The sequence below is a fragment of the Rana temporaria genome, chromosome 9 (assembly GCF_905171775.1).
Source record: "Rana temporaria chromosome 9, aRanTem1.1, whole genome shotgun sequence".
Classification (NCBI taxonomy): domain Eukaryota; kingdom Metazoa; phylum Chordata; class Amphibia; order Anura; family Ranidae; genus Rana; species Rana temporaria.
Genome location: NC_053497.1, coordinates 86,202,956 through 86,229,511, shown reverse-complemented (window position 1 = coordinate 86,229,511; position 26,556 = coordinate 86,202,956). Strand labels below are relative to the sequence as shown.

Below are 26,556 nucleotides of genomic sequence, written 5' to 3'. Positions count from 1 at the left end.
GCGCTCTTCACTTGGCAGGAATTTTTTCTTTGTTGGGAAACCCCATACTGCTGCTGGTGGCATATCTCAAGCGTTCTGTGCTGACACCCATTCTATTTTACTTACCTGAGGAATACTGCTCCGCGCTCTGCCTCCTCTCACAGCCCGCGCTCTGCCTCCTCTCACAGCCCGCGCTCTGCCTCCTCTCACAGCCCCCTCTCTGCCTCCTCTCACAGCCCCCGCGCTCTGCCTCCTCTCACAGCCCCCGCGCTCTGCCTCCTCTCACAGCCCCCTCTCTGCCTCCTCTCACAGCCCCCGCTCGTCACTTCAAAAATAAAAAGTATCGGGTGAAGCATCGGGAGCATTTGCGCTAGTACTAGTATCAGTATCAGGGAAAACCCTAGTTTTGGTAAACCTGAAGAAAAACTGATAGTGTGTATGGGGCTTTAGCGTTAAAAGCGTCTGAAAGAAGCTGCAACTGCAATCCCAATGTGAAAGCCCGGGTGCTTTCACACTGAGACTCTGCGCTGGCAGGGCATCAAAAAAAAGTCCTGCAAGCAGCTTCTTTGCAGCGCTTTAGGAGTGTTAAATACACTGCTCCTAAAGCCCCCTTCCCATAGAGGGAGCTTTTTATTTTTTTTAACGCCAAAGCGCCTGAAATACGCCCCAGTGTGAAAGGAGCCTTATGCAGCAAGGTAAAAAGCTAATTTCTGTTTATTGTAATCGTGCAGATGAAATAAATAAAAGGGAATTTGCTTTTCACATGAGTGGATAATTTAAAATTTAAAGTGAATATTCACACAATTTGCTGAGTGTAGATTTTTCAACTCTGCCAGTAAATCAGGCTAAATATATCTGTGTGATCAAAATACTTACAGTATAAGTTTAAAGGGGTTTTCCAGCCATTTTTTAAGTTTATTAAAAGTCAGCAGCTACAAATAGTGTAGCTGCTGGCTTTTAATAAACAGACACTTACCTGCTCCACGGCTCCGGCGACTCGCCGACGTCTTCATTCCTAGTGTGGGCACCCGGCAGGCAGTGACAGCTTTCGGCTTCACGGACGGGCACCCACTGCGCATGCGCGAGCGGCGCCGTCCGATTGGACAGGCGCTCGCCTACAGGGAGGGGCTGTAAAAAGGCGATTAAGCTAATCGCCTTTCCAGCCCCTCGGCGGAAGGAGGAAGTGGGACAGGAAGTCCCATTCTCCTGAAGCCCCCACTCCCCCCCAAAAAAATTACATGCCAAATGTGGCATGTAAGGGGGCGAGGAGTGGGTTAAGCGGAAGTTCCATTTTTAGGTGGAACTCCGCTTTAAGGAGGTGTGTGTGTGTGTGTGTGTGTGCGTGTGGTTTTTTTTTTTAACCTCTATTCTAGAGTGGGAAAGGGATTTGTAGTTCATTCATTCCCAGTTGTAATGCAGTCGGTCGGGAGTTGGGTGTCAGCTTGGCATTATGTTGCATCCTAAATATGGGTGTAATTGTGGAGTTGGCCTTTTAAGCTTGATTAAAAAAAAAAAATAATAAAAAACTATATACACTGCACTAAAATGATATAAATAAGCAGTGCACAGTAAATTATACTTTATCCAAAAATAAAATAATATGTAAAAATATAATATTAATACTGTATATCATAAGGTAAAACATAGTTAAAGTGCCTGGTGCATAACTGTGTATTTAAGAAAAAGACAGTAATGTATCAAAGTGCTCCTGTTCTTTCATACAGTGTCCAAATCTGCCAATGATGACTGTCCTAAAAGACAATGCAATAGGTGATTTAGGTCATATGACAAAGTGCTCATGTGCATATGAGTAGCAACCAGCTGCGTCTCTGATCCTGCGATAACGTCTGTGTAATCAAAAAGACTTAATGTGTGATCCAAGCCGTGCCCAAGGTGTCATCACTCAGGTGCCCCCCTTAGGTAATGAATGCTCACCTTGGAGTGTGCGACTTTGCGATTTAAGCATGCATGTGAACCACCTCTGGGCTCTTTAACCGTGTTAGGCTCCTGGGTTCCTCAGCACAAACCATCCAGGATATATAAAACAGGAAAAACTTGTTGGTGCAAATAAAGTTTTAAACCATTTATTAAATAAAGCAAAATCCCCTTCAGGGGTACTCGCACAGATCGGGTCCATCAGTGCACCATTCTATGATAAGCCTATACTGGTGTATACCAATGATGGTATTGGGATGATACGAGCGTCCTCCTCAGTACACAAAATGCCTGTTGTGCCGTCCTGACCCCTCAACAACTCATATCAATGCAGGTATAATGCATCTACTTCAGGGGGAAATAATATTGGTTGGTGGACCTATCGAAATTTAAAGCAGAGTTCCAGCCTTTTAAAGTTTGGTAAAAGTCAGCAGCTATAAAAAGTATAGCTGCTGACTTTTATTAAACAGACACTTACCTGTTCCACGGTCCAGCGATGCGGCCGCACAGAGCCTCTCCTCGGCGCCTCCATTCACATTCTGGGCATCCGGCCGTGATGACTTTCGGCTTCACGGCCGGGCACGCGATGCGCTCCCGAAATGGATGAACGATCTCCTGGGACTTAAATGTGAAAGTGTCCTTCGCGCTACCTGACTATTTGAATGTCCCTAAGTGTCAGAAATAATGACTTATTGTGAAAAAGTGCAGCAAGACCTATTGGTCATCAAAAGTCATCAAATAACAGTAATATTGAATGTGCAAAAAAGATAATATATGAGTAATCCTGAATGTGCAAAAAAGGGTGTATAACAATAAATGAATAGTAAAAAATGAACTAAATAATCAATCAGATAATACTGATGATGAAAAAAGTGCAAAACTGGAGTGATAAGATCTGTGAAAAGCTGTGAAAGCTCCACAAATATAAATACTATGTGCAAAAAAACAATGTCTATAAATGGCTTCACTGATGAAGACTGAAATGGAACACATTCCCTTGATAAGATAAGTGTAATATAAAAGTATTTAAATGGCGCCACAATTGTAGCTGTGTATGTATAGTCTTGATATCCGGAGAGACCGGGCCCTCAAAACTCTCACCTCCCAAAAATTTAAATTTGCCTCAAAGAACCACAGAGTTCATTCCCCCTTCATGGAAAATACTTTTCAAACATCTAAATCCTCGTACACACGACTGAGTTTCTCGGCAAAAACCAGCAAGAAACTTGCTGGGAGATATTTTTTTGCCGAGGAAACCGGTCGTGTGTACATTTTCGTCGAGGAAACGAACGAGAAACTCGACGAGCCAAAAAGAGAGCAAGTTCTCTATTTGCTCGACGGGAATGGAGAAACTTGCCTTGTCGAGTTCCTCGACAGCCTAACAAGGAACTCGATGAGGAAAACAATGTGTTTCGCCAGTCGAGTTCCTCGGTCGTGTGTACGAGGCTTTATGGTGCTTCTCCTGTTCAATGACACCTATTGGGATATCCTACAGCCGTCCCAGCACCGTGTCTATCCCCCACACAGTATTCCTGTCACACTCAAATAAAAGTGGGGGAAGAAAGGAAAGAAGCCTCCAATAGTGTAGTATGTATGAATAATCCAATATACATTTATTAAAGAATGTACATGTGGATGGACCCTTGCATATAAGAGATGAAAACAAGCAGAGAAATAAAAACACAACGTTCTCAGTGCCTCCTCACGTCCCTTCCGGTGTACGTATGCCTCCTTATAAGTTCCGTTTTGGCACAGAGACTTTATAGAAAACGCTATCGGGCCACTACCAGTTTTTATCCGTGAGAAATATGAGGGGGTGTCGTATTGTTGCTACATGGAAAGCTCAAAGGGTACATGGTCTTTCACCTTTTTAATATGTCTCATTTTTTAGATTCTGGCTTCATGAATGGTGGTAACATCCTCCCACTACCACACTTAGGCCTCGTACACACGACAGAGAAACTCGACTTGCTTGGCACGTCGAGTTCCTCGTCGAGTTTTGGGATGAAGCCGCCGAGGAGCTCGGCGGGCCGCCTTCTCCCATAGAACAACGAGAAAATAGAGAACATGTTCTCTATTTTCTCGTCGAGTTCCTCGGCGGCTCCATCGAGCCAAAACTGTACAGACGACAGAGTTTCTCGGCAGAATCCGGGTTTTGACCGAGTTTCTCGGTGAATTCTGCCGAGAAACTCTGTCGTGTGTACGAGGCCTTATACACACCACATTTCCCTTCCTCTCTGTGTAGCCATTAGTTTGTTCTTTATTGCTGCTGTAAGTATTGATTTAACTTTAATGTGTTGTGTTTTTTTTTTTTGTCTTAAAGGTGAAACCGGTCTTGGAAAATCCACCCTTATGGATACATTGTTTAACACAACGTTTGAGGGGGAACAGAGTTCTCACTCTCAGCCTGGAGTTCAGTTGAAATCCTGCACTTATGATCTCACAGAGAGTAACGTACGTCTGAAAATGACTATAGTCAATTCCATAGGATTTGGGGACCAAATTAATAAGGAAGACAGGTGAGTTTTATATAGACAAGTAACAAGGACTTGTCAATTTTGTAATTTTTTTATTTATTTTTTTATTTAGAGTGAAAACCTAAGAGTGATTTATATGGAATTCAGATTATCACTGTTTAAATGTTTGGAAGTGTTGGTCAGTTTTACATTTTTTTTTTAATAAAGGCTTTTATTTTTTATGGTGAAGTTTGGTCATTAAAATAAAACTCTGGCCAAAATGTCTACCTCCCATACATTGCTGGACACATCTTCTTGACCATAGATCAGTGACCACAGGGTTGTAGTGCTATATGCAGGTGTAGGATGCTACTAGTTCTGGATAGAGTTGAGAAGGATTAACACCAAGCTTTAATTTTTTTTCTGTGTCCTTGTTGGGCAATTTATCCTCACCAGAACAAATAGTAGGAAATGCACACTTTAGAGTTGTCACTGGAGCAAGATACAAAGGGAATGCTGTCAGTGCAACTGTATATGAGCATTTGGACATTGGCACTCTAAATGAGGTGGAGATTGTGATATCGTCCCCGTCCCCCTTCATACAATCAAAGAAAGCCAGCATTCATTGAAAGAGAAAAAAAAAGGAGACCTTGGGTTGACTGATTATGGCCCCGTAATTTTAATGCTTCCTTTATGGAGCCTTAGCTGTCCTGTTTACTTGTCGGTTGACTGTGCTCTTGGGACCATGGCCGGTTCAATCCCTGCAACCATCCCCCTCCAACACAAAGTGGTACATAATTGTGAAGTTAAGTGAAAGGAAAATGATAAATGTGGTGGTGTGTGGTTCTTTTTCTTTTTTACAAATGTGTGTGGCGTGCATTTGTGTAGCCCCCTTTTAGTCTGATACCCCTAACTAAAATCTAGTGCAACCAATTGGCTTCAGAAGTCACCCAATTAATACATTTACTGTATGCATGTAATGTTTTGTGCAACATTCACACATGTACAGGTATCCTATTGGCTGCAGCTGCTAGGGCCAACATGTCAATATCAACAATGCGCCGTTCGTTCAAAACGTCATTTACGTGGGGTCATGCTTAATTTACATAAACACCCACCTCTTCCACATTTGAATTGGGCGCGCTTACGCCGGCACATTTACACTACGCCGCCGTAACTTAGGACGCAAGTTGTTTGTGAATACTGTACTTGCCTCTCTAACTTACGGCGGCGTAGCATATATGAGATGCGCTACGCCTGCCTAAAGTTGGGCACGTCTACCTGAATCTGGCTAATAGCAGATATGTCATAGGTAGGAACTAATATGGTGTTATAAATGTAAAAAAAAATAATAAAAATTTCCTGTATAAACCTAACTGTATATTCATTGTACTAATGCATGCACTTCCAAGCCAAATGCAAAAATCCTGGAAGTTTGAAGTTGCTTATAGCAGCCAGTTGCTGCTCTTTGTTTTTATTTCATCTGCCATACTGAAGATGTAATGAGTATATGTTTGGATATTGCCTTCATATTATGTCCTGTGACTTTTCATATTGGCCCCTCTACATTTAGTGAACTTTGGTAGAAATCACCTTTAAAGATTTACTGTACAGTCCGAGTGGGCACCAGATACATGTGACTAGGTTATAAAAGATCTTTTGTTTTAAATACCCACACACTTGTCCATTTTTATCTTAGTTACAAGTCCATTGTGGAGTTCATTGACTCCCAGTATGAAGCCTACTTGCAGGAAGAGCTGAAGATTAAGCGAGTTCTTCATAACTACCACGATTCTCGGATTCATGCGTGCCTGTACTTCATTGCCCCCACTGGCCATTCCCTGAAATCTATAGACCTGGTCACTATGAAGAAACTGGACAGCAAGGTCAGTGTCGGAAAACAGGCTTTTTCCTATTTAACTTCTTATTTTACAGGATTTATATAGTACCAATGCGTTACAAAATAAAGGAGGTCCTATGAACAGGACACATAGAAATCAGTTTTATTTGTGTCCTTGCAGAGATGTACATAATAAATATGCATGTCTCTGCACATGGTGTGAACAAGCCTATGCAAGTCAAATGTATGTTTTTCCAATCGGTTTTTATGCATCTATGGTGTAAAAAAAATTATGCACATGTGGTGTGAACTAGGCCTTAAAGTGGTTTTAAAGCCTTGGTGGTTTTTACCTTAATGCATTCCCTGCGTAAGGGTAAAAAAAACACTGCACTATTTCCTCCCCACCCAAAACACTTCATGGACAGCCGCACACCAAAATTAACCTAAAAAGGTAGCCTTTATTGGTATAAAAAGCACTACAAAACACAGCACAGCAAGCAGTGGGATAAAAAACTGACGCGTTTCGCACAATCAGTGCTTGGTCATAGCTATGACTAAGCACTGTGCGAAACGTGTCAGCTTTTTTACCCCACTGCTTGCTGTGCTGTGTTTTGTAGTGCTTTTTATCCTTTTTACACCAATAAAGGCTACCTTTTTAGGTTCATTTTGGTGTGCGGCTGTCCATGAATTCTCTTCATTGATTTTTTGCCTTGTGCATTGCCAGCACCCACGGTCTTTGAGGAGGACATTGATTGCTTATTGCATTTGCCTGGAGCGGCGGTCTCTTTTTCTTCACCCAAAACACTTACCTGAGTCTGTCAGCATTCACTCTGTCCCAGCATTAAGCTCTGTCCAAGCTTTAGGTCTTATTTACCCTCTTTCTCTTCTCACGGAGACTCAGGTAAAAGCAACAGGCATTGGCTCCTGCTGCCATCCTTCAAATCCTGTGAGCGGGGGTGGGGTTGAGCCACGCTGTGTGTCAATAGATGCACACAGCCATGCTCAGGTTTGAGGAGGGGGTTGCTATGGGGAAGAAGAGAAGATTGGGGGGGACCGCTCTGTGCAAAACTATACTTTTAATATTTTAATCTAAAGATATGCCTTTAGAAATGCTTTTACTTAGGTGGTGCTAGTGGAAAGATTGTATACAATATTGACACTTAAATATATTGGTAACAACCATTCCAGTTGCAAAAAAATAATTATTTTTAACTTTCTGTATTGCTATTTTTTTTTTTTTTTTTTTTTTTTTTCACGTCAGACTCTGCTCACATGTAGCCGAGAGGCTAGCTCACGGTTCGTCCGCCCTTAGCGTCTCTCTTGCGGCTTCGCATCATTCGTGGGTTTTTTTCCTTCTCATGTGTTTAAGTTTTTTTCTTTTTTTTTTTTTCCTTTTTTTTTAAAGCATTACAGGTTTGACATTTTTAAACTATTGATTAATCTTTTCCCGCTTAACCAATCTGACTATATTCCTTACTAGTATACCCTAATTTAATTCCCCCCCCCCCTTCTTCCCCCCCCCCCCCTCCCGGATCTGTGTGTCATTCAATCTTCTTTATGGTTTCTCAACTATCTGCTTCTGTCATTCCCTGGACGAACTTTTCTGAGGATTTGAACACTTTCCATTTTTCCCAAACCACCCTGTATTTGTCCTCTTCTCCTGTCTCTCTGCTGGCAAGATACTCCATCTCTTCTATGTATTCCACCCTTTCTATCCACTCTTTAATTGATGGCCTCTTTGGGTGTAGCCAGTTTTTTGGGATCAGAGCCTTAGCTGCGTTTAACAAGACTGGGATCAGAGTTGTTCCGTATTGTTTTTTTGTTTTTTCGGTTCCGTGAAACAAACAGGGCAGCGGGCTACATAAAATCGTCTCCCCTGTTATTTCTGCAATATATTTCAAGATTTCTTTCCAATATTCCTGAATTCTCGGGCAGTCCCACCATATATGTAGCGTTGTTCCCTTTTGTTTGCAGTTTCTCCAGCATAGCTCTGAATTTCTTGGATGAATCTTACTCATTCTTGATGGGGTCAGGTGCCATCGCACCATTAATTTGTAGTTTGCTTCTATGGTGGTAATATCCGCGGCATGATTATATACTGCACCTATCATTTGTGTTTTATCAATTTTTTTACCAATATCGTTTTCCCATTTTTCTAAAAAGGGCAATGCTTCCGGAGTCTCTAGTTCTGTTAATATCCCATATGCCTTTGATATACCGTGTGTCAGAGGCTTAGCCATGCTGCATATTTTTTCTATTGGGTATAGTGTCTTATCTTCCCTAATTGGTTGTGGTAGTGTACTCACAAAGTGTTTTAACTGCAAATACTCCCATTCACTCATGCTTTGTTCCCCTTCCCCTATTTTTATCTCTTGTCTTAATTTAATTTTCCCCTGTGTTACAATGTCTTTTAATTTTTTCTCCCCTAAGTGCTTTCCAAAACGTGTTCCATTGCCTGGTGGAAAAAAATTTGTGCCTGCTAGTGGGATTAATGGGGAGTTATACTCCCATTTTTCCCGTCTAAATATTGTGTCCCATATTCTAAATACATTCCTAGTTATGTTATGTGTGTTTGTGCTCAATTCCCTCATTTTCGGTGGTATCCATACATTTCTATTTAATTGTGTCCTACTTAATATTTCTTCCATACGTACCCATTTTTTTTTTGTGTGTGCATTTGTCCATTCTACCAGCCTGGCTAAGTTTACAGCAAAATAATATCTTTTTATATCGGGGAGCCCCAACCCCCCTCCTTTTTTTTTCATGCTCGGTAATGAGTAGCTTAATCTGGCCTTTTTACCTGCCCATATATATTTCAAAATTACTGTTTTAATTGTTTTAAAGAAGCTTTGCGGAATTTTTATTGGGAGCATTTGTAGTTTGTATGTTATCTTCGGTAATATCATCATTTTAAACGCGTTAATCTTACCTATCCAGGAAATATATTTTTTTGCTAGGTTTTTCAGGTCTTGGTTGATGTCGTTGATTAGGGGGACAAAATTGGCCGAGTAGAGTTTTTCGACTGTAGGTGTGATTTTTATACCTAAGTACGTTATAGCTCCTTTTTCCCATGTAAATGGAAACTCTTTCTGTAGTTCTTCAACTTCTTTTTTTTCTATCCCCAGATTCAAAATTACTGTTTTTATCGGGTTTATTTTAAAGTTTGAAAGATCACCGTATCTTTTTATTTCCTTTATGACGTTCGGGAGAGAGACTCTAGGTTTGGTCAAATATAGGAGTATGTCGTCTGCATACGCCGCCACCTTATGTTCTTCATCTCCCACTCTCACCCCCCCTATCCCCGGGTTTCCCCGGATTTTTGCTAACAACGGTTCCAGAGCTATTACATATAGGAGAGGTGAGAGCGGGCACCCCTGTCTGGTTCCGTTTTCCATGTTGAACACAGACGACATACTCCCATTGACCTTCACCCTTGCCGTCGGGTGGCTGTACAAGTTCTTTACCCATTTCATGAACCTTGGTCCCAAGCCTATATTTTGTAAAGTTTCCATCATAAACCCCCAGTCGACCCTGTCAAATGCTTTTTCGGCGTCTAAGGACATGAGTACGGCTGGGGGTTTCTTTTTTGGATCCTGTTGTAACAGTAAGAGAGTCCTTATACTGTTATCTCTTCCTTCTCTGCCTGCTACAAAGCCCGCCTGGTCTGGATTTATTAATTGCGGCATTAAACTTTTTATCCTAGTTGCTAATATTTTCGCGTATACTTTCAGGTCTGCGTTTAACAATGCTATTGGTCGATAGCTGGAGCACAACGTTCCATCTTTTCCCGTTTTAGGGATAATAGAAATGTTTGCCAATAGAGATTCTTTTCTTATTTCCTCTTCCTCTCCTATTTTGTTAAAATAGTTACACATCTCTGGGACCAAGAGTTCTTTAAATGTTTTGTAATATTTAATCGGCAGGCCGTCAGGGCCTGGGCTCTTACCGCACGGTGTTTCCCGGATGGCTCTGTATACCTCATCTTGAGTTATTGGGGCCTCTAAGGATTCAATGTCGTTTTGGGGAATTTTAGGTAATTTCACTTCTTCTAAGTATTCCCTGATTTTCCTTTTTCTCATGTTTTCTTGCTCTTGTGTTTCCTTGGTTCTTATTGAATATAGTGAGCTATAAAAGGTCCGAAAAGATTCCGCGATTTCAGACGTCTTATATTTCATAAGGCCATCTTGGTTTTTTATTTTTTCTATGTAGTTTTTTTTTTTTTTTTCCCTAGATATTCTAGCTAAATGTTTCCCTGGTTTGTTCCCCCATTTATACCTCTCCTTTCTAACGTTTTTAAATATGTCTCTCGTTTCGACCTTCATCAGTTCTCTGAGCTGGGTCCTCTTTATAACAATTTCTTGATATGTTTCATTTTCTCCTCGCTCTTTATGCATTTGTTCCAGTTCAGATAGCTCAGTTGTTAATTTTTTCATATTTAATTTTCTTATCTTTTTTTTCCCTGCTCCAATTGAGATTAGTTTCCCTCTGATGTAAGCCTTGTGGGCCTCCCATACCGTAGCTACCTTTACTTCAGGTGTATTATTAAGGGTGAAATATTGATCCAAATCCGTTCTCACTGTGTTGTTTACCTCTATATCCTCTATAAGTTCTTCATTTAAGTTCCATGATCCTTTTCTTTGCTCTATTTCTTTAAATCTAACTTTCACCGTTACGGGAGCATGATCTGAAATTGTAGTTACCCCTATTGAAGTCCCAACCACATCCTCCAGTAACTCGTGGTCTACCATCATATAGTCCAGTCTTGAGTATGTTCCATGCACTGAAGAATAGTAAGTGTAGTCTTTTTTATTTGGATTTGTAATCCTCCAAGGATCTATTAAGCAGTAGTTGTTCATTTTTTTTCTTAATATTCTAAGCTGTTTAATATTTCGCCTCTGGGCCCCGGACGTACTATCCAATTGATAGTCCATTGAGAGGTTGAAGTCTCCTGCTAGTATTACATGTCCTGATTTAAAATCCATTAAAGCATTCAAAATCCCCCTCAGATATTTATGTGGTTGGCTGTTTGGGCAGTATATATTTGCTAAAGTGTATTTTTTTCCTTGGAGTACCCCTTTTAGGAACAGATAACGACCATCTGGGTCTACCTTTCTATCTTCTACTGTGAAAGAGATATTCTTACCTATTCCTATGGCAACCCCTTTAGCTCTCTTCTTTGGGGAGTCCCCATAATACCAAATGGGAACTGCCCGAGAGTACAATCTAACGTTAGAATCCAACATTATGTGTGTCTCTTGCAGGAAAACTATTTCAGCGGAGTACCTTTCAACTTCTCTTAGTACCATGTGCCTCTTTTCAGGGCAGCTGAGACCTCTTACATTGTATGTTAAGAAATTTATGTTTGTCATATATATTTTTTTTTTTTTTTTTTTTCCCTCTTTCTCGGGTATGTATGTTCTTTCCTGCTGCATGTCACACAGATCCGGGTCCCTTTCCCCCCCCTTCCTAATCCTCCCCCCCCCCCCATCCCGTCCAAACTCCTCCTCCCCCTCCCTTCTCCCTCCCCCCCCCTCCCCTCCCCTCGTACCTTGCCCTCTTGTTCTTCATTTGGGGCTTTCTCCTCTCCTCCCCCTCCCCACCTTCCCCCCCTTCTATCCCTGACCTTCTGGTCATTTAGAGCTTTTTCTATTTGGCGCTCCTGGCGCTCTTTTGCTCTTCAGGCTGAGGTGGAGTTCTATTTTAGCCCGGTCTCCTATCCCCCGCTACTGGGGAACTGGTGAAGAAGCACTCTCTGGGTCTCCCCTCTCCCCGGTCCCTCTCCGATAGCTTACTAAATTGACCCGCCCCCTCCCGCTCCCGCCCACAGCCCCCCCCCCACCGTTCCCCCCCTCCCCGATCAGTAGAGACTATTGATTTTTGGGCATTGGAATGCCCAAACTATGGCAAAATTCTGGTGTTTCCTCTGTAAACCTCAGTCTTGCCGAAGCACCATTTTTCCTGCCTATTAGGCACGCTGGAAATCCCCAGTTATACTGGATATCATGCTCCTGTAGAACACGTAGCAATGGTTTTAAGCTTCTTCTTCGTTTTAACGTCTCTTGCGACAGGTCTTGAAAAATTTGAATATTATGTTGATCGTATTCTAACGGCGATTTCCCTCTCAGTTTTCTCCATAGTTGGTTTTTCTCTTCCCAATTTTCGAATCGAACTATAATGTCCCTTGGGTATTCCTGTGACCTCTCTCTCGAACGTCTTATCCTATGCGCTCGTTCTATTCTTAGGGGGGAGGTTGTTTCTCTCTCTAATAATGGGTTACATATTTTCCTTATTATCTCTGGAAGGTCCTCAGCCTGTGTTGTATCTGGAACTCCGCGTATCCTAATGTTCTTTCTTCTATCTCTGTTTTCCTGATCTTCTAGTTTGTAAGCCTGTTCTCGTTGATTCAGTTTTAATGATTTTATTTCATCTTCTAATTTTTTGACTGAGATTACATTATGGTCAACTTTTTTCTCCACCTCTTCCACTCTTTCCAGTATATGCCCCATATTTCTCTCCATTTTTTCCATTTGCGATTTGAGTGAGCGTTCTAGGGCAGCGAACATTCCTTCCATTTCCTTTTTTGTTGGCAAAAGTGTCATGTCCTGCGTTTCTTCCTTATTTCCCTGTACAGGGTCTGTTTCTGTGTCTTGGTCTGTTGTGATCTCTGAAAGTGACTCTGAGAGTGTTTCTAAGTCAGCCAATATATTGGTAGCTCCTTTTTTCTTATCCTTTTTCTTATCCTTTTTCTTATCCTTTTCTGCTTGTCCTCCTCTACCAATTAATGATTTTTCTAAATGCTGGGGATCTCCGTTTGTCGCGTGTGTCACAAATTTGCACATCGGGCCTGGGCTTTGGCTTAACCGGGGGGCCTTTGGAATTGCCCCTCCTTTCGTTACCTTTCCCCTTGTGGTCATCCTTCACCCCACTTGGACTTACAGTATGCCTGCTTATTTTACCTGTGTTTCTTATAGTCCCCGAGTTGAGGCTACTACCATTTATTAGACCTTTATAGAGAATCACTTTTTGACCTGTGGGGGCCGTGGTGGCCTATGTGTTCCCTTTTTTTGTTTTTCTCTCTTTTATATATGACTACAGGACCTAAAAAGGAAATTCTGGGCGTCGCCCCCCAAAATGATTACGCCGTTTTTTTTTTTTTTTTTGCTCTAATGAGCAGCTCATAAACAGCTCACTTATATGGCTGTATTAAACTTCTTTTTTGCCAATACGTAACCGAGGGTTTTCCTTGTCTTAAAACTGTTAATTTCCGAAACACGGGTAAAGTACTTACAGGGGAGTGTAACTATAAGCTATGAATTTTTCCCGTCCAGCTATCCAGTTTCAGAACATGTTCTCAGTGTATCGTGATCTCTCCACGCATAGACTTCCGGTATGTAGTATACAGTTCAGCTGGTCGGTTACTTGTAACCCTTATACATAAGTGTCCACTGCTATCTGTACGCTACCTCTCTGTCTGTAGCTTTCTTTGGTATTTATGTCCAGTGTCTCTTTAATTTTTGTTTTAAACAGTTTTGTACAACTTACAATCTCTTTTGATGTTTCTCCTACACCGATCACGTTTGTTATGGCATTTCTCTTCTTACCAATGCATAAAGGAAAATTGTAGCAAACAGCGCATTTAATGGCCCTTCTTGTATATCGGTTCCAGGTGTCGGTCTCGCCCCGCGACCTTCTATTACACGGTCTCAGAGCTCTGTAATATAATGAGTTTGTACTGTGTGCTATATGATGAGTTTGCACTATATGCTATATTTTCCCAAAAAGATTACCACTATTAGTCCCGTACACGGCCAATTCATGTGTTTACTGTAAAAAATCAGATACATTGTGCGTTATATTATATTTGCTGTCCTCTCGAGGGGTTCCAGGAGTGTTCCACATAGTAGGGTCTCGCTGACTCTTAGTTGATTTGTCACATAGGGAGGGGAAAGGTAACAGGGGAGAAGCCACCCAAAAAGCAATATGATTTCAGGCACAAGAAATAGCATCAATAGCATTAATAGGCATATATCCCTTGTGTCCCTTGTTGCCTGCCTTGTATCAGTCCTGTTGCCTCCTCCAGTGTGAGTGTCCCGTTGGTATATGTAAATATATGTAAATATATATATTTTGGTTCTGAGTTCTTAGTTCATGGTAAAGCACAATACATTATACTCACCACTCTGATGAGTGTAGTATACTCACGATTCTGCCGGTACTGTTCGTTTTCCAATAAAAGGAGTGCCAAACAGGGACTGCTGCAGTATAATTCTGGTCTTGCCCTTGTCCTGCCCTCCTGTTGCTGTAATCGGTGGGGCCAGGTATGGACACAGTATTTTCTTGCTTGGTAAGGTGGATTACATGAGCTGCAGAGCGGCTTTGTGCGTTGTGCTGCTTGATGCTATGTCTCCTTTTCTATAAGTGCAGATATCGGTGCTATAATACCCGGCTTACTGCTGCCCAACACACGACCTCCAGCACGGGTTCCCACAAAGTCTGCATAGCGAGGGGGACAGGAGAGGAGCGCACACAAAAACAAACAACAAAAAAAGAAAAAAAAAAAAAAAAACTTTCTGCTGACACGAGGGGGCTCCGGTCCTCGCTCACCTCACTGCGATCTCTCCCCGCTCTGCGCGTCGAGGCGTCTCCGAGTCTCGCTCTCGCGATACCACCTGTCGCCGCCGCCGTTCAGGAAAGGAAGCCGCGAGGCACCTGCTCGTATTGCGGGTGTTTGAGGATCTCCGCTCAGCCTGACCGAGAAGGGGGGGGCGGGAATTCGACTCGGAGACTACATCTCCAAGCCGGGGGAGGGAGGGAGGGCGACCCGAGAGGGAGAGGTCCGGCTCCTACTCATCTCCACGATCAGATCGGGGTTGGAGAGCGAGGGTTCCCTTCTAGCTACTCCTCCATACTGACCGGACCATTCCAAGACTCCTCCCTCTACTCCGACTCTGTATTGCTATTGAAGACAACCTTTCATCATACAAGTTCATAAAAAAAATAAAAATAATAATTACTGTAGATTTGCATTTAACATATTTTGTGCATGTTGATTATTGTTGCAGCAACCAGCAGACTCTGAACTACCCCTTGAGTGACCCTTTATAGCAGGGATAGTAAACTAAAATTCAATAGCATGTTCTTCATTCTGAGCTCAGTATCTCACAAAGGTAAGTACACCTCTCACATTTTTGTAAATATTTTATTATATCTTTTCATGTGACAACACTGAAGAAATTACACTTTGCTAAAATGTAAAGTAGTAAGTGTACAGCTTGTAGAACAGTGTAAACTTTCTGTCCCATCAAAATAATTTAAAACACAGCCATTAATATCTAAACCGCTGGCAACAAAAGTGAGTATGCCCCTAAGTGAAAATGTCCAAATTGGGCCCAATTAGCCATTTTTCCTCCCTGTCATGTGACTTGTGTTGGTGTTACAAGGTCTCCAGTGTGAATGGGGAGTAGGTCTGTCAAATTTGGTGTTATCGCTCTCACTCTTACATATTGGTCACTGGAAGTTCAACATGGCACCTCATGGCAAAGCACTCTGAATGTCTGAAAAAAATTATTGTTGCTCTACATAAAGATGGCATAGGCCATGAGATTGCCAAGACCCTAAAACTGAGCTGCAGCATGGTGGCCAAGACCATACAGGACAGGTTCCACTCAGAACAGCTATCGCCATGGTCGACCAAAGAAGTTGAGTGCATGTGCTCATATGTGGAGATTGTCTTTGGGGAAATAGACTTATGAGTGCTGCCAGCATTGCTGCAGAGGTCAGCCTGTCAGTGCTCAGACCATACACTGCACACTGCATAAAATTGGTCTGCATGGCTGTCATCCCAGAAGGAAGCCTCTTCTAAAGATGATGAGCAAAGCCTGCAAACAGTTTGCTCAAGACAGCATACTAAAACATGGATTACTGATCCTGTGGTCTGAGACCAAGATAAACGTATTTGGTTCAGATAGTGTCAAGCGTGTGCGGCGGCAACCAGGTGAGGATTACAAAGACAAGTGTGTCTTGCCTACAGTCAAGCATGGTGGTGGGAGTGTCACAGTCTGGGACTGCATGAGTGCTGCCAGCACTGGGGAGCTACAGTTCATTGGGGGGACCATGAATGCCAACATGTACTGTGACATACTGAAGCAGAGCATGATCCCCTCCCGTCGGAGACTGGGCCGCAGGGTAGTATTCTTGCATAACAACCCCAAACACACCTCCAAGACGACCACTGCCTTGCTAAAGAAGCTGAGGGTAAAGGTGATGGAATGGCCAAGCATGTCTCCAGACCTAAACCCTATTGAGCATCTGTGGGGCATCCTCAAACGGATGGTAGAAGAGCGCAAGGTCTCTAACATCCACCAGATCTGTGATGTCGTCATGGAGAAGTGGAAGAGGATTCCAGTGAACTCTGGTGAACTCCATGCTCAAGAGGGTTAAGGCAGTGCTGGAAAATAACGGTGGCCACACAAAATAATGACACTTTGGGCCCAATTTGGACATTTTCACTTAGGGGTTTACTGACTTTTGTTAGACATTAATGGCTGTGTTGAGTTATTTTGAGGGGGCAGCAAATTTACACTTATACAAGCTGTGCACTCACTACTTTACATTGTAGCAAAGTGTCATTTCTTCAGTGTTGTCACATGAAAAGATATAATAAAATATTTACAAAATTGTGAGTGGTGTAATCACATTTGTGAGATATTGTATATGTAGTCATTCTGTGTCTATCATAAATTGTATAAATTATATCATATATTCCATAATATTGCAAGGATATTTATACGTTTTTAGTAACTGCATTAAGTATGTGGACAGTTTGAACTTGGATCATCAGAGTGCCCCGTATCAATTGTTTTGAAGCAGGCAAAGTGTGGGAGTCGAAGCAGTCAGTCTAGACCAGTGGTTCTCAACCTTTCTAGTGCCGTGACCCCTTGATAAAATTTCCCAAGTTGTGGGGACAGTAACAGTAAGAATTTTCGTAGTGTGGGTTGTCAGCACCCAGGGCAAAACAAGTAATTTGTGCCCCAAACCCTTACATTTGTGAAGTATTAAAACCCCTTATGGTACATTTTAGTATGTACCACTCTTTGTTCTCCTTTCTTTCCCTTTTATCTCTCTATCCTAATTTCTTCTTTTTTTTTTCCCCCCATCCCTCAATCTAGCCATCTTTCTTGCTCTTTATCTTTCTGAGTGAGTGAATAACTTTATATAGCGCTACAAATGCGAACTGAAATCGCCTCTTGTTCCCCCTCTTTTCCTTTCCACGTATTCTCTATTTCAATTCCTTCACTTACTCCTTGGGGATGGGAGAGTTGGGATGAGTGGCAGTGCTGGTGGGAGAGTTCTGATCAGCCAACATAGGTGCTCTTGATCAAGGTCATTTGCTGATCTGAGAACTGTAGTGGGCACATTTAATGGGAACTATAATCACAGGTTGTGTTACTCACTATGTCTCCCACTTCACATTTCTCACCAGTCAGCTGACCTAGAGTCTCTGCCCCCCCCCCAGCCATGTTGTGAACTGAATGGGCGGCTGCAAAGAGGCTGAGTGGGTGGCTGTGGGCTCCAGGGACAGCCCTGCTGGGTGGCTGAAAAAGAGGTGCAGGCTTCAGGAACAGCCCAGGATTTGGTGACCCCTGGCAAATCATCATTTGACCCCCGAAGGGGTCCCGACCCCTTGGTTGAGAACCACTGGTCTAGACGAAGTTCTACTTACAGACTTCTGTGATACTGAGAGTGGAACACACACATGACATCATTGGTTGATAAAATGCTGGTGGTCTCAACAACCAATCGCTGCAGAGGAGGGAGGGAACTTGCACTGGTTACTGGATGGCTGGCAGTCAGGCTTAAACTGTCCTCGGGTCAGAGTCTGGATTGCATTCCACCTAATTAATTGTACATGCTCTATAGCAGGGGTAGGTGACATTAAAGAGGTGGAGATCTACCTGAACAACATGGGAGAAGTCCAAGATCACCGGGCAGTGTCGCCTCCTCGCACCGGTTTTAAACTCTTATTGCCATAATAGCGTGCATTGCACGCAACTGCATGCTTCTGTGGGGTCCAAGCAGGTGGTGAGTAGACATGTGCAATTCGTTTTGTTTCTAATTAGTTTTTATTCGGAAATTCGTTAATTACGAATTTTCGTATTTACGATTTTTCGTATTTCCGTATTTATTTATTTTTATTTACGAATTTTCGTTTTTACAATTTTCGGAATTTCGGTAAATCGGAAATACGAAAATTTTTCGAAATTCCGAACTTTCTAATTTTTGAATTTTCGTATTTCGAATTTTCGTATTTCGAATTTTCGTATTTACGAATTTTTGTATTTACGAATTTCAAAAATTCGAAATTTTTCCATTTCGAATTTTTGAAATTCGTAAATACAAAAATTCGTAAATACGAAAATTCGAAATTTGAAGAAAATTGAAAAATGCGAAATTTGAAAAAAAAATTCGAATTTTTCACTTTTTTCAATTTTCCAAATTTTTTCAATTTTCCGAATTTCGAAAATTGAAAAAATCGAAAATTGAAAAAATCGAAAATTGAAATTTTTTTTTTCAATTTTCGTATTTACGAATTTAATTTCGTATTTCGAAAATTGAAAAATTTCGAAAACTGAAAAATTCGAAATTTCGTATTTTCGAAATTTCGTATTTTCGAAATTTCGTATTTTCGAAATTTCGTATTTTCGAAATTTCGTATTTTCGAAATTTCGTATTTTCGAAATTTCGTATTTTCGAAATTTTTCAATTTCAAATTTTTCGAAATACGAAAATACGAAATTTCGAAAATTTGAAATGTCAAAAATTCGAAAATTGAAAAATTCCCGAAACTTATTTTTTTCGTTTCATTCGTTTTTTTTTTTTTTCTTTTTTGCTTTTCGGAAATCCGAAATTTTTCAGAATTTACGAAAAAAGCAAAAAACTGTTTTGTTTTTTTTTTAAATTTACGAATTTACGAAAAAATATAAAAAACGAATGAAACAAACGGAAATTTTTTTTTTTAATTTCCTGAATTTACGAATTTACGAAAAAATAAAATAACAAAGGAAAAAAACGATTTTTTTTTGGCAGTGCACATGTCTAGTGGTGAGAGAGCAACACTGCCTGCTTTAACCCCATGCTTACTGTACTACAAGGTTGCAGGGCATTTGCAGAGTGGCCTCACTTAGGCTGCATTCACACCTAGGCGACAAAACGCCTGAAGCGCGATGCTCGATACGCTGGAGGGGCGAATTTCCATTGCTGTCTATGAGATGGTTCACATCGAACGCCGAAACGCCGTACGCCTGCCGCCTGAAAACAAGTCCCGGACCCTTTTTTTTTCAGGCGGCATTGGCGTTCGGCCATAGACGGCAATGGAAATAATTTGTGAGAAAAAAAAAAGTTAAACAAATCGCGGCAAAATACGCCGCGTACGCGGCGTTACAGTGTGAATGCAGCCTTACTTGAATGGGTCATGCTTGACAGGTGCTATACCAACCAACCAACCAACCGTGACTGGGCGTATAACTCTTGCTGCAGCTGCGACATGTGTACACCCCTGGTCACTGTAGCTAAAGTGGGTGCGTTTGGAGCAGCCGTGGAAAAACCACTTCTTAACTGAGGTTTTACCAACCCCCAAACTACAAATGTAAATGAACCCTTACTGTTCTGAGTCCCCTTATAAGGCTGCTTTCACACTGATGTGCTGAGGTTTACCTGCATCGCGGCTGCAGTGCTGTACATCTGCGATTAGCTACACTTTGCCATAGTCTTCTATTATTATTTATAATTATTGAATTTTTGCTTGCCTAAAAACCCCATCGGGGGAACTTTCCCATATCCTAGTCTTCTATTATATCCTTCAGGCGTGGTGCACTTTCTGAACGTGCACCCAAACTCCTGCATTCAGAAAGTGCACCAAACCTGCAGGATATATTTGAAGACTAGCTATGTGCAGCAAACCCACAAAGCGGGTACACTGCACAGCACCCGCGGGTACACTGCACAGCACCCGCGGTGTGGTTAAACCGCAGAACATCAGTGTGAAAGCAGCCCTATACTATTATTCCCAGTGTATTGCTTCACACTGACCTGAAGATATTTTTTTTTTTTCTGCTGTGTTCACCACTCTGGAGACCGCTAGCCGGGATAAGAGGTGGAGTGCAGTTGGTATCACTCCGCATGGGACAAGAGCCACCACTACACATGAGGCTCCCTACTACAACTCCAACTTTACAAGTAGTCCCTCTGCATTGCACTCTGTTTGATACTCTGGGATGGCGGGTCAGCAAGGCCAGACTGTGACCTACCAGTCACCTGTCCGCGATCTACTGGTTACTGACCCCCATTCTATACAGTTTTTTTTTTTTTTGTTTTTTTTTTGTTTTTGTTTTGTTTTTTCCCTTTTCCTCTCCTAGCAGCTACAGGAAATGTTACTTAGGCAGGTGAGGGAGGGAAAGGGCTATGGTATGTAAGGAGAGATGGAGCTGTGTTGGGCTCCTTTTACACTGGGGCGGGAGGTGCGGTGGCGGTAAAGTGCCGATTTTTTTAGCGGCGCTTTACCGTCGGAATTGTGGTGGTATTCGGCCGCTAGCGGTGCGGTTTTACCCCCCCCCCTGCTGGCGGCCCAAAAAGGGTTTATTACCACCTGCAATGGCTCATGCCGGCGGTATAGCCACGGTTTCCCATTGCTTTCAATAGGAAGGAGCGGTATACACACCGCTCCAAAGATGCAGCTAGCAGGACTTTTGGAGCAGTCCTGCTAGCGCACTGCTCCAGTGTGAAAGCCCTCGGGGGTATATATATATATATATATATATATATATATTTTTAGCAAGTTCAATGGCACACTGCAAGTGAAGAAATTAATTGGGTAAAAGGAAAAAGTAAGCATCTAAAATAGCAGATTCTTCTGCCTTTACCTAAAAAAATTTTTAAGTTGCTGAGTTGCGGGTCTCTTGCAATCTCTGCTTTAAAAAAAAGATGCCACTGCCTTCTAATCTTTGATAATTGGAAAGCATAGCATATTTATAGTGATTGCATATTTTGTGTTTATTATGGGAGGGTTTATACAATTTTTGTATGTGACCTTCACATTTCTACATGCTCTCCTTTCAATATTATAATTTCTTTTATATCTAAAGCAGGGGTGTTCAAACTTTTGTTTCTAAGAGGGCCAGATTTGATTAACTGAACATACCCGAGGGCTGACCATTTTGCCTGACATTCTTTGAACCATTTAAATTAAATGCAAATGAACTATTTTATGCAAAGTTTATTGCAAATAGCAATTTGACACATGGATGACAAATCTAAACAGGTGTTGTATCAATATCTGAAGGCCAGATGGGGGAAAAAAATCCAGGAAGCTAAAATATGTCAGGAACATTGTAAAGTACATTACATATTATTGGTAATTAAAGGGGAGTTCCAGACAATTTGTATGTTTAAAAGTCAGCAGCTACAAAAAGTGTAGCTGCTGGCTTTTAATAAACAGACACTTACCTGCTCCAGCGCCGGCCGGGGCTCCGCTCCTCTCCCCCCCTCCCCGGCCGGCGTCTTCATTCTCAGTGTGGGCACCCGGCCATGACAGCTTTCGGCTTCATTGCCGGGCACCCACTGCGCATGCGCGAGCGGCCCGGCGCTGCGCCGTGTAATTGGCCAGGAGATCGCCTAGGACCTGTGACGTGTCCTAGGCGATCGCCTACAGCAGCCCCTTCCTGTAGGCGATTAAGCTTAGTCGCCTACAGGAAGGAGGAAGTGGGACAGGAAGTCCCACTCTTCCTGAAGCCCCCACCCCCCCCAAAAAAAAATTACATGCCAAATGTGGCATGTAAGGGGGTGAGGAGTGGGATAAGTGGAAGTTCAAATTTGGGTGGAACTCCTCTTTAAGGTTGTTTGTTAAACAAAAAAAATATGAACAGGACGATAAAGCCAAGTATACATGTTGTGTCCAAATATGTTTATAACTGATTTAGACCAACTGACATTAACTGAGATTTTACAATGCATTTTTTTTTATAGATATAGGGGTGTGTGTGTGTGTGTGTGTGTGTGTGTGTGTGTGTGTATATATATATATATATATATATATATATATATATATATATATTGTGACAGGAAGTCAGGTAAATCTGTGGGAAATACATTTCTGCCTTGTTTAGACAATACACCAATTGTTATTAGGCGTCGGCTGCAAAAGTAGCCAGGAAAGGTTTAAGGGCGTTGGGAATCTTCAGCTGCTCAGAATGAGGCAATTAAGGCCTCTAAGTAATCCAGAGGATTACCACTGATTTGCTGCATCCTGAGGCTTTCTGAGTGAAGGAGAGCAGTAGCTGAAAGTCTTCTGAGGAGGTGAGGTGGTGATTGATTTTTCTGTGTGATAAAAATCAAGACTATTGTTTTTCTGCTGCATGACCAGCAGTGTCTGCCCAGCACTAGGCTGTGCCAGACTCCCTAGATAGGTTCCTGTGTGGTGAAGGTAGCCGCCCCAAGTGGCCAGGGTTTATTTTATGTTTGATTTTGTTTATGCTGTTTGGATGCTTGCACTTTTTTCCAGCAAGATGGACGAATAAACCAAAATCTTTGTTTTTCAACCGTCTTCGACTGCCTTTCTGTATAAATTCAGTGTGTAGTGAACCCATCCAGGGGGTCACACACCCCGCTACCGAGCTAACCCCTTCTATCTATCTATCATCTCTATAGAGATATATCTCCTATCTATATTTTTTTTATATATATATGTGTGTGTGTGTATATATATATATATATATATATATATATATATATATATATATATATATATATATATATATATATATATATATATATATATAATCAAAAAAAATCTCTCTTTTGTGGCCCTCAACGAATCCCTGAGCGCAGCTCGGGACTAAGGATGAGCCTCGGTCGTGTTCACAACTCCACATGCCCGAGCTCGCCAGGAAGATGACAGCGCGCAGCGCCAATCGCAAGCACTGAGCATTTTCTCGATCTCTGCAGCTGCAAGCCAGAAAATGTCTCAGTGCCTGTGATTAGCTCATGCTTGGTCCTGAGCAGCACTCGGTGATTCATTGGGGGCCACAAAAGAGATCTAGATATATAATTAATTATATATATATATATATATATATATATATATATATATATATATATATATATATATATATATATATATATATATATATATATATATATATATATATATATATATAATGATTTATTTTATCTATCCAAATTACCAGTGGGGTTGTATTAAAACGGAACACAGACCGCAATTGGCCCGCGGTCCAGACTATGGACATGCCTTATTTAAAGATTTTTAGCTTGGCCACTAGAGAGAGTGCACTATAATCTCTCTGCCTCTGAATTCAAATCTCATCAGCACAGGCAGTGCATTGCATTCTAGGTGTTGGACGGCTCATAGACTTGCATTGTAAAAAGCGGCAGCAAAGCGCAACCATCGTGTAACATTGTATAGCAGAATTCAGATATGGATACACGGTATATGCACATATAATTATACACACAAAAAAAACACTAACGCACATCAACAAGATTTACTGATCACCAGATGAAGATCAGAGGAGCTTTTAGGATGTACCCGGTGCCTAGTCTCTGTTACGAAATGGAAGTCTAGGCGTTTGGGTCTTCCCACGGGATGGTGCCCTGGGGCACCACTGAGATTATATATAGCATAAACTGTCTATCAATTATTTAACTTAGTTGCCTCCTTTAGATTTAATAGTAAGCACTGGTTAGGAGTTGCAGTTTTATTCATTGTTTTTATAAACCTTATTACTGAAGATAATTACACATACCATATTTGTAATTGCAGTGTTGAGCAATTTAATTTGAAAAAAAGCACGATTGGATTTAAGAAAAACAATCATCCATCACATTCAAACAAGCCCATTACCAGGCTCCATGATTGTACATACATGGTAAAGGCCGGCACATAAGTGATACTAAACTGGTGTATTTTATTTTCCTCTTCAGGTCAACATCATTCCTATCATTGCAAAGTCAGACTCCATTTCCAAACATGAGCTAACTAAATTTAAGATTAAAATCACGAGTGAGTTGGTCAGTAATGGTGTGCAGATCTATCAGTTTCCCACGGATGATGAAACTGTGGCAGAAATTAATGGAACAATGAATGTAAGTTTTCTCCAGACTGCTTTCTTTGATAAACTGTTACTTTTACCTTGTCATGAAGAATGCAAATATTTAAAAATTAACCAGAATACAATTTTGTACATATTCTACTTTTATGAATTAACATTTGCATTGTTTTGTTGCCATTCAAAGCAGAACTTCGCTGCATCTGAGCACCACAAGCCAAAAACTAGTTGATTAATTTTAAATATAAAAAACAAACTACCCCACCTATCCATCCATCCATGTTTCGATTCTTTATTTTGTTGAGAAATCACTTTGAAAAACAACCACCTAGCATTTATGTCTGTGGCCATCTTGAGTAAGGGCAAATGATTCATGTAGCATTTACTGAAATTCATCTGCCCTTAGCTCAAGCATGCAAGCATGAGAGATTTCTTAGCTGAGAAAGCCCCTTTTTCTCTCCTCCCCTCCTGAGGATGCCTGGGTTACTTAAAATGTAACCCAGTTGTTGACCCTCCTGAAGACTTCTGGTATGTATGACATAATTTGCCTAGGCAAGAAACCAGGAAGTAACTGAAGACTTGTAACAAAAGATAACGTTTAAAAAAAGTAAATATGACATACTTTCCTATCATATGCTTACTAATGCTAGCAGCATGAGGATTACAAATAATCTGTGTTGACAGAGAGTGAAGTTCCACTTTAACACTTTTTTTTTGTTTCTGCAGGCTCACTTACCGTTTGCAGTTGTTGGGAGCACAGAGGAAGCCAAAATTGGAAACAAAATGATGAAGGTCCGGCAATACCCATGGGGCACTGTTCAAGGTATTTGGTTGACTGTTTATTTTTCAAGTCTGTAGACTTTTGCTGGTTGTGCCTGAATCCTCCCATTTTTCACATGGAAATATTCCCTTTCGTGGCTCTGAATAAGTAACCTGCTACTGTAGACAATTGGCAACCTATTGCAAATGAATGCTGATTAGTGTGTAATGGTGTAACTTCAGACAAAGAAAAGGTATTTAAATAAATATGTTCCCCAAAATTGTACACTCCACCCAAAACATCACACAATGGGTGCTTAACATATACATATATATATAATATGTTATGTATGTTGTTGTCATAAGTTTACATACCCTGGCAGAATTTATGATTTCTTGGCCATTTTTTCAAAGAATATGAATGATAACACAATAACATTTTCTTTCACTCATGGTTAGTGTTTGTCCAAAGCTATTTATTATGAGTGAAACATGTTTACTCTTTTTTATGTCATGACAACACAAACTACCCAAATGACCCTGATCAAAAGTTTACATACCCTGGTGGCCTGATAACATGCACACAAGTTGACACAAAGAGATTTGAATGGCTATTAAAGGGAACTATCCTCACCTGTGATCTGTTTGCTTGTAATTAGTGTGTGTGTGTATAATGGGTCAATGTGTTTCTGGACTCCTGACGGACCCTTGCATCTTTCATCCAGTGCTGCACTGACGTTTCTAGATTCTGAGTCATGGGGAAAGCAAAAGAATTGTCAAAGGATCTGCGGGAAAATGTAGTTGAATTGTATAAAAAGATATCCAAGGAATTGAGAATGCCAATCAGCAGTGTTCAAACTACTGTATTTATCGGCGTATAACCCACACTTTTTGCCCCTAAAACAGAGGGTAAACAGTGCCTACGTGTTATACGCCTATATCATTTTACCAACAGGGGGAGGGTATTGGGAGGTCCGCTCCAGGAGCCACCCATTGTGGGGGTATCAGGCCGGCCCGTCCTGCCTCTCCTGGCCCTGGGATAGCGCTCCCTGCGTAGTCTGAAGTTGAGAAAAAAAACAATTGCCAGCCCCTTCTACACCGCTCCACCTGTGTCAGTGTCATTGTAAAACGAAGCTTGTATATATCGCAATAGCTCAATTTTTTTCTGGCTCCTCCTCCTCCAGGAGGAGAGCGGTCACATGACCATCTATGTAACATCAGAGGAGAGCAGTCATGTGACCATGTCGGTGAAAAAAACTGAGCTATTGAGGTACATGATTATGGAAGCTTTATTTTGCAATATGAGTGACACAGGAAAAGCAGTGTGGAAGGGGCAGGCAGTGTTTTTTTTTTTTTTTCTTTCTTAACTGTAGAGAATGCTGGCTGCGCTGTCCCAGGAGACTGGGGGTCTCCTGGGAGTGGATGGGGGGGGTGTGTACTGGATTGGGGGACTGTGTACTGGGGAGGG

The 26,556-nt window shown here is 41.5% G+C and overlaps 1 protein-coding gene across 4 annotated transcripts in view; it reads left to right on the top strand.

Annotated features, from left to right (window-relative positions):
- The window catches only part of SEPTIN6 (septin 6), a 92,878-nt gene that overhangs the window by 38,141 nt on the left and 28,181 nt on the right, over positions 1 to 26,556 (top strand). For all 4 annotated transcript variants that reach the window (XM_040323847.1, XM_040323845.1, XM_040323846.1 and 1 more), the window contains exons 3-6: positions 4,238 to 4,433; positions 6,070 to 6,256; positions 24,205 to 24,366; positions 25,056 to 25,152. In XM_040323847.1, coding sequence (XP_040179781.1) covers positions 4,238 to 4,433; positions 6,070 to 6,256; positions 24,205 to 24,366; positions 25,056 to 25,152 — 642 coding nt within the window. The remainder of the gene's footprint in view (positions 1 to 4,237; positions 4,434 to 6,069; positions 6,257 to 24,204; positions 24,367 to 25,055; positions 25,153 to 26,556) is intronic.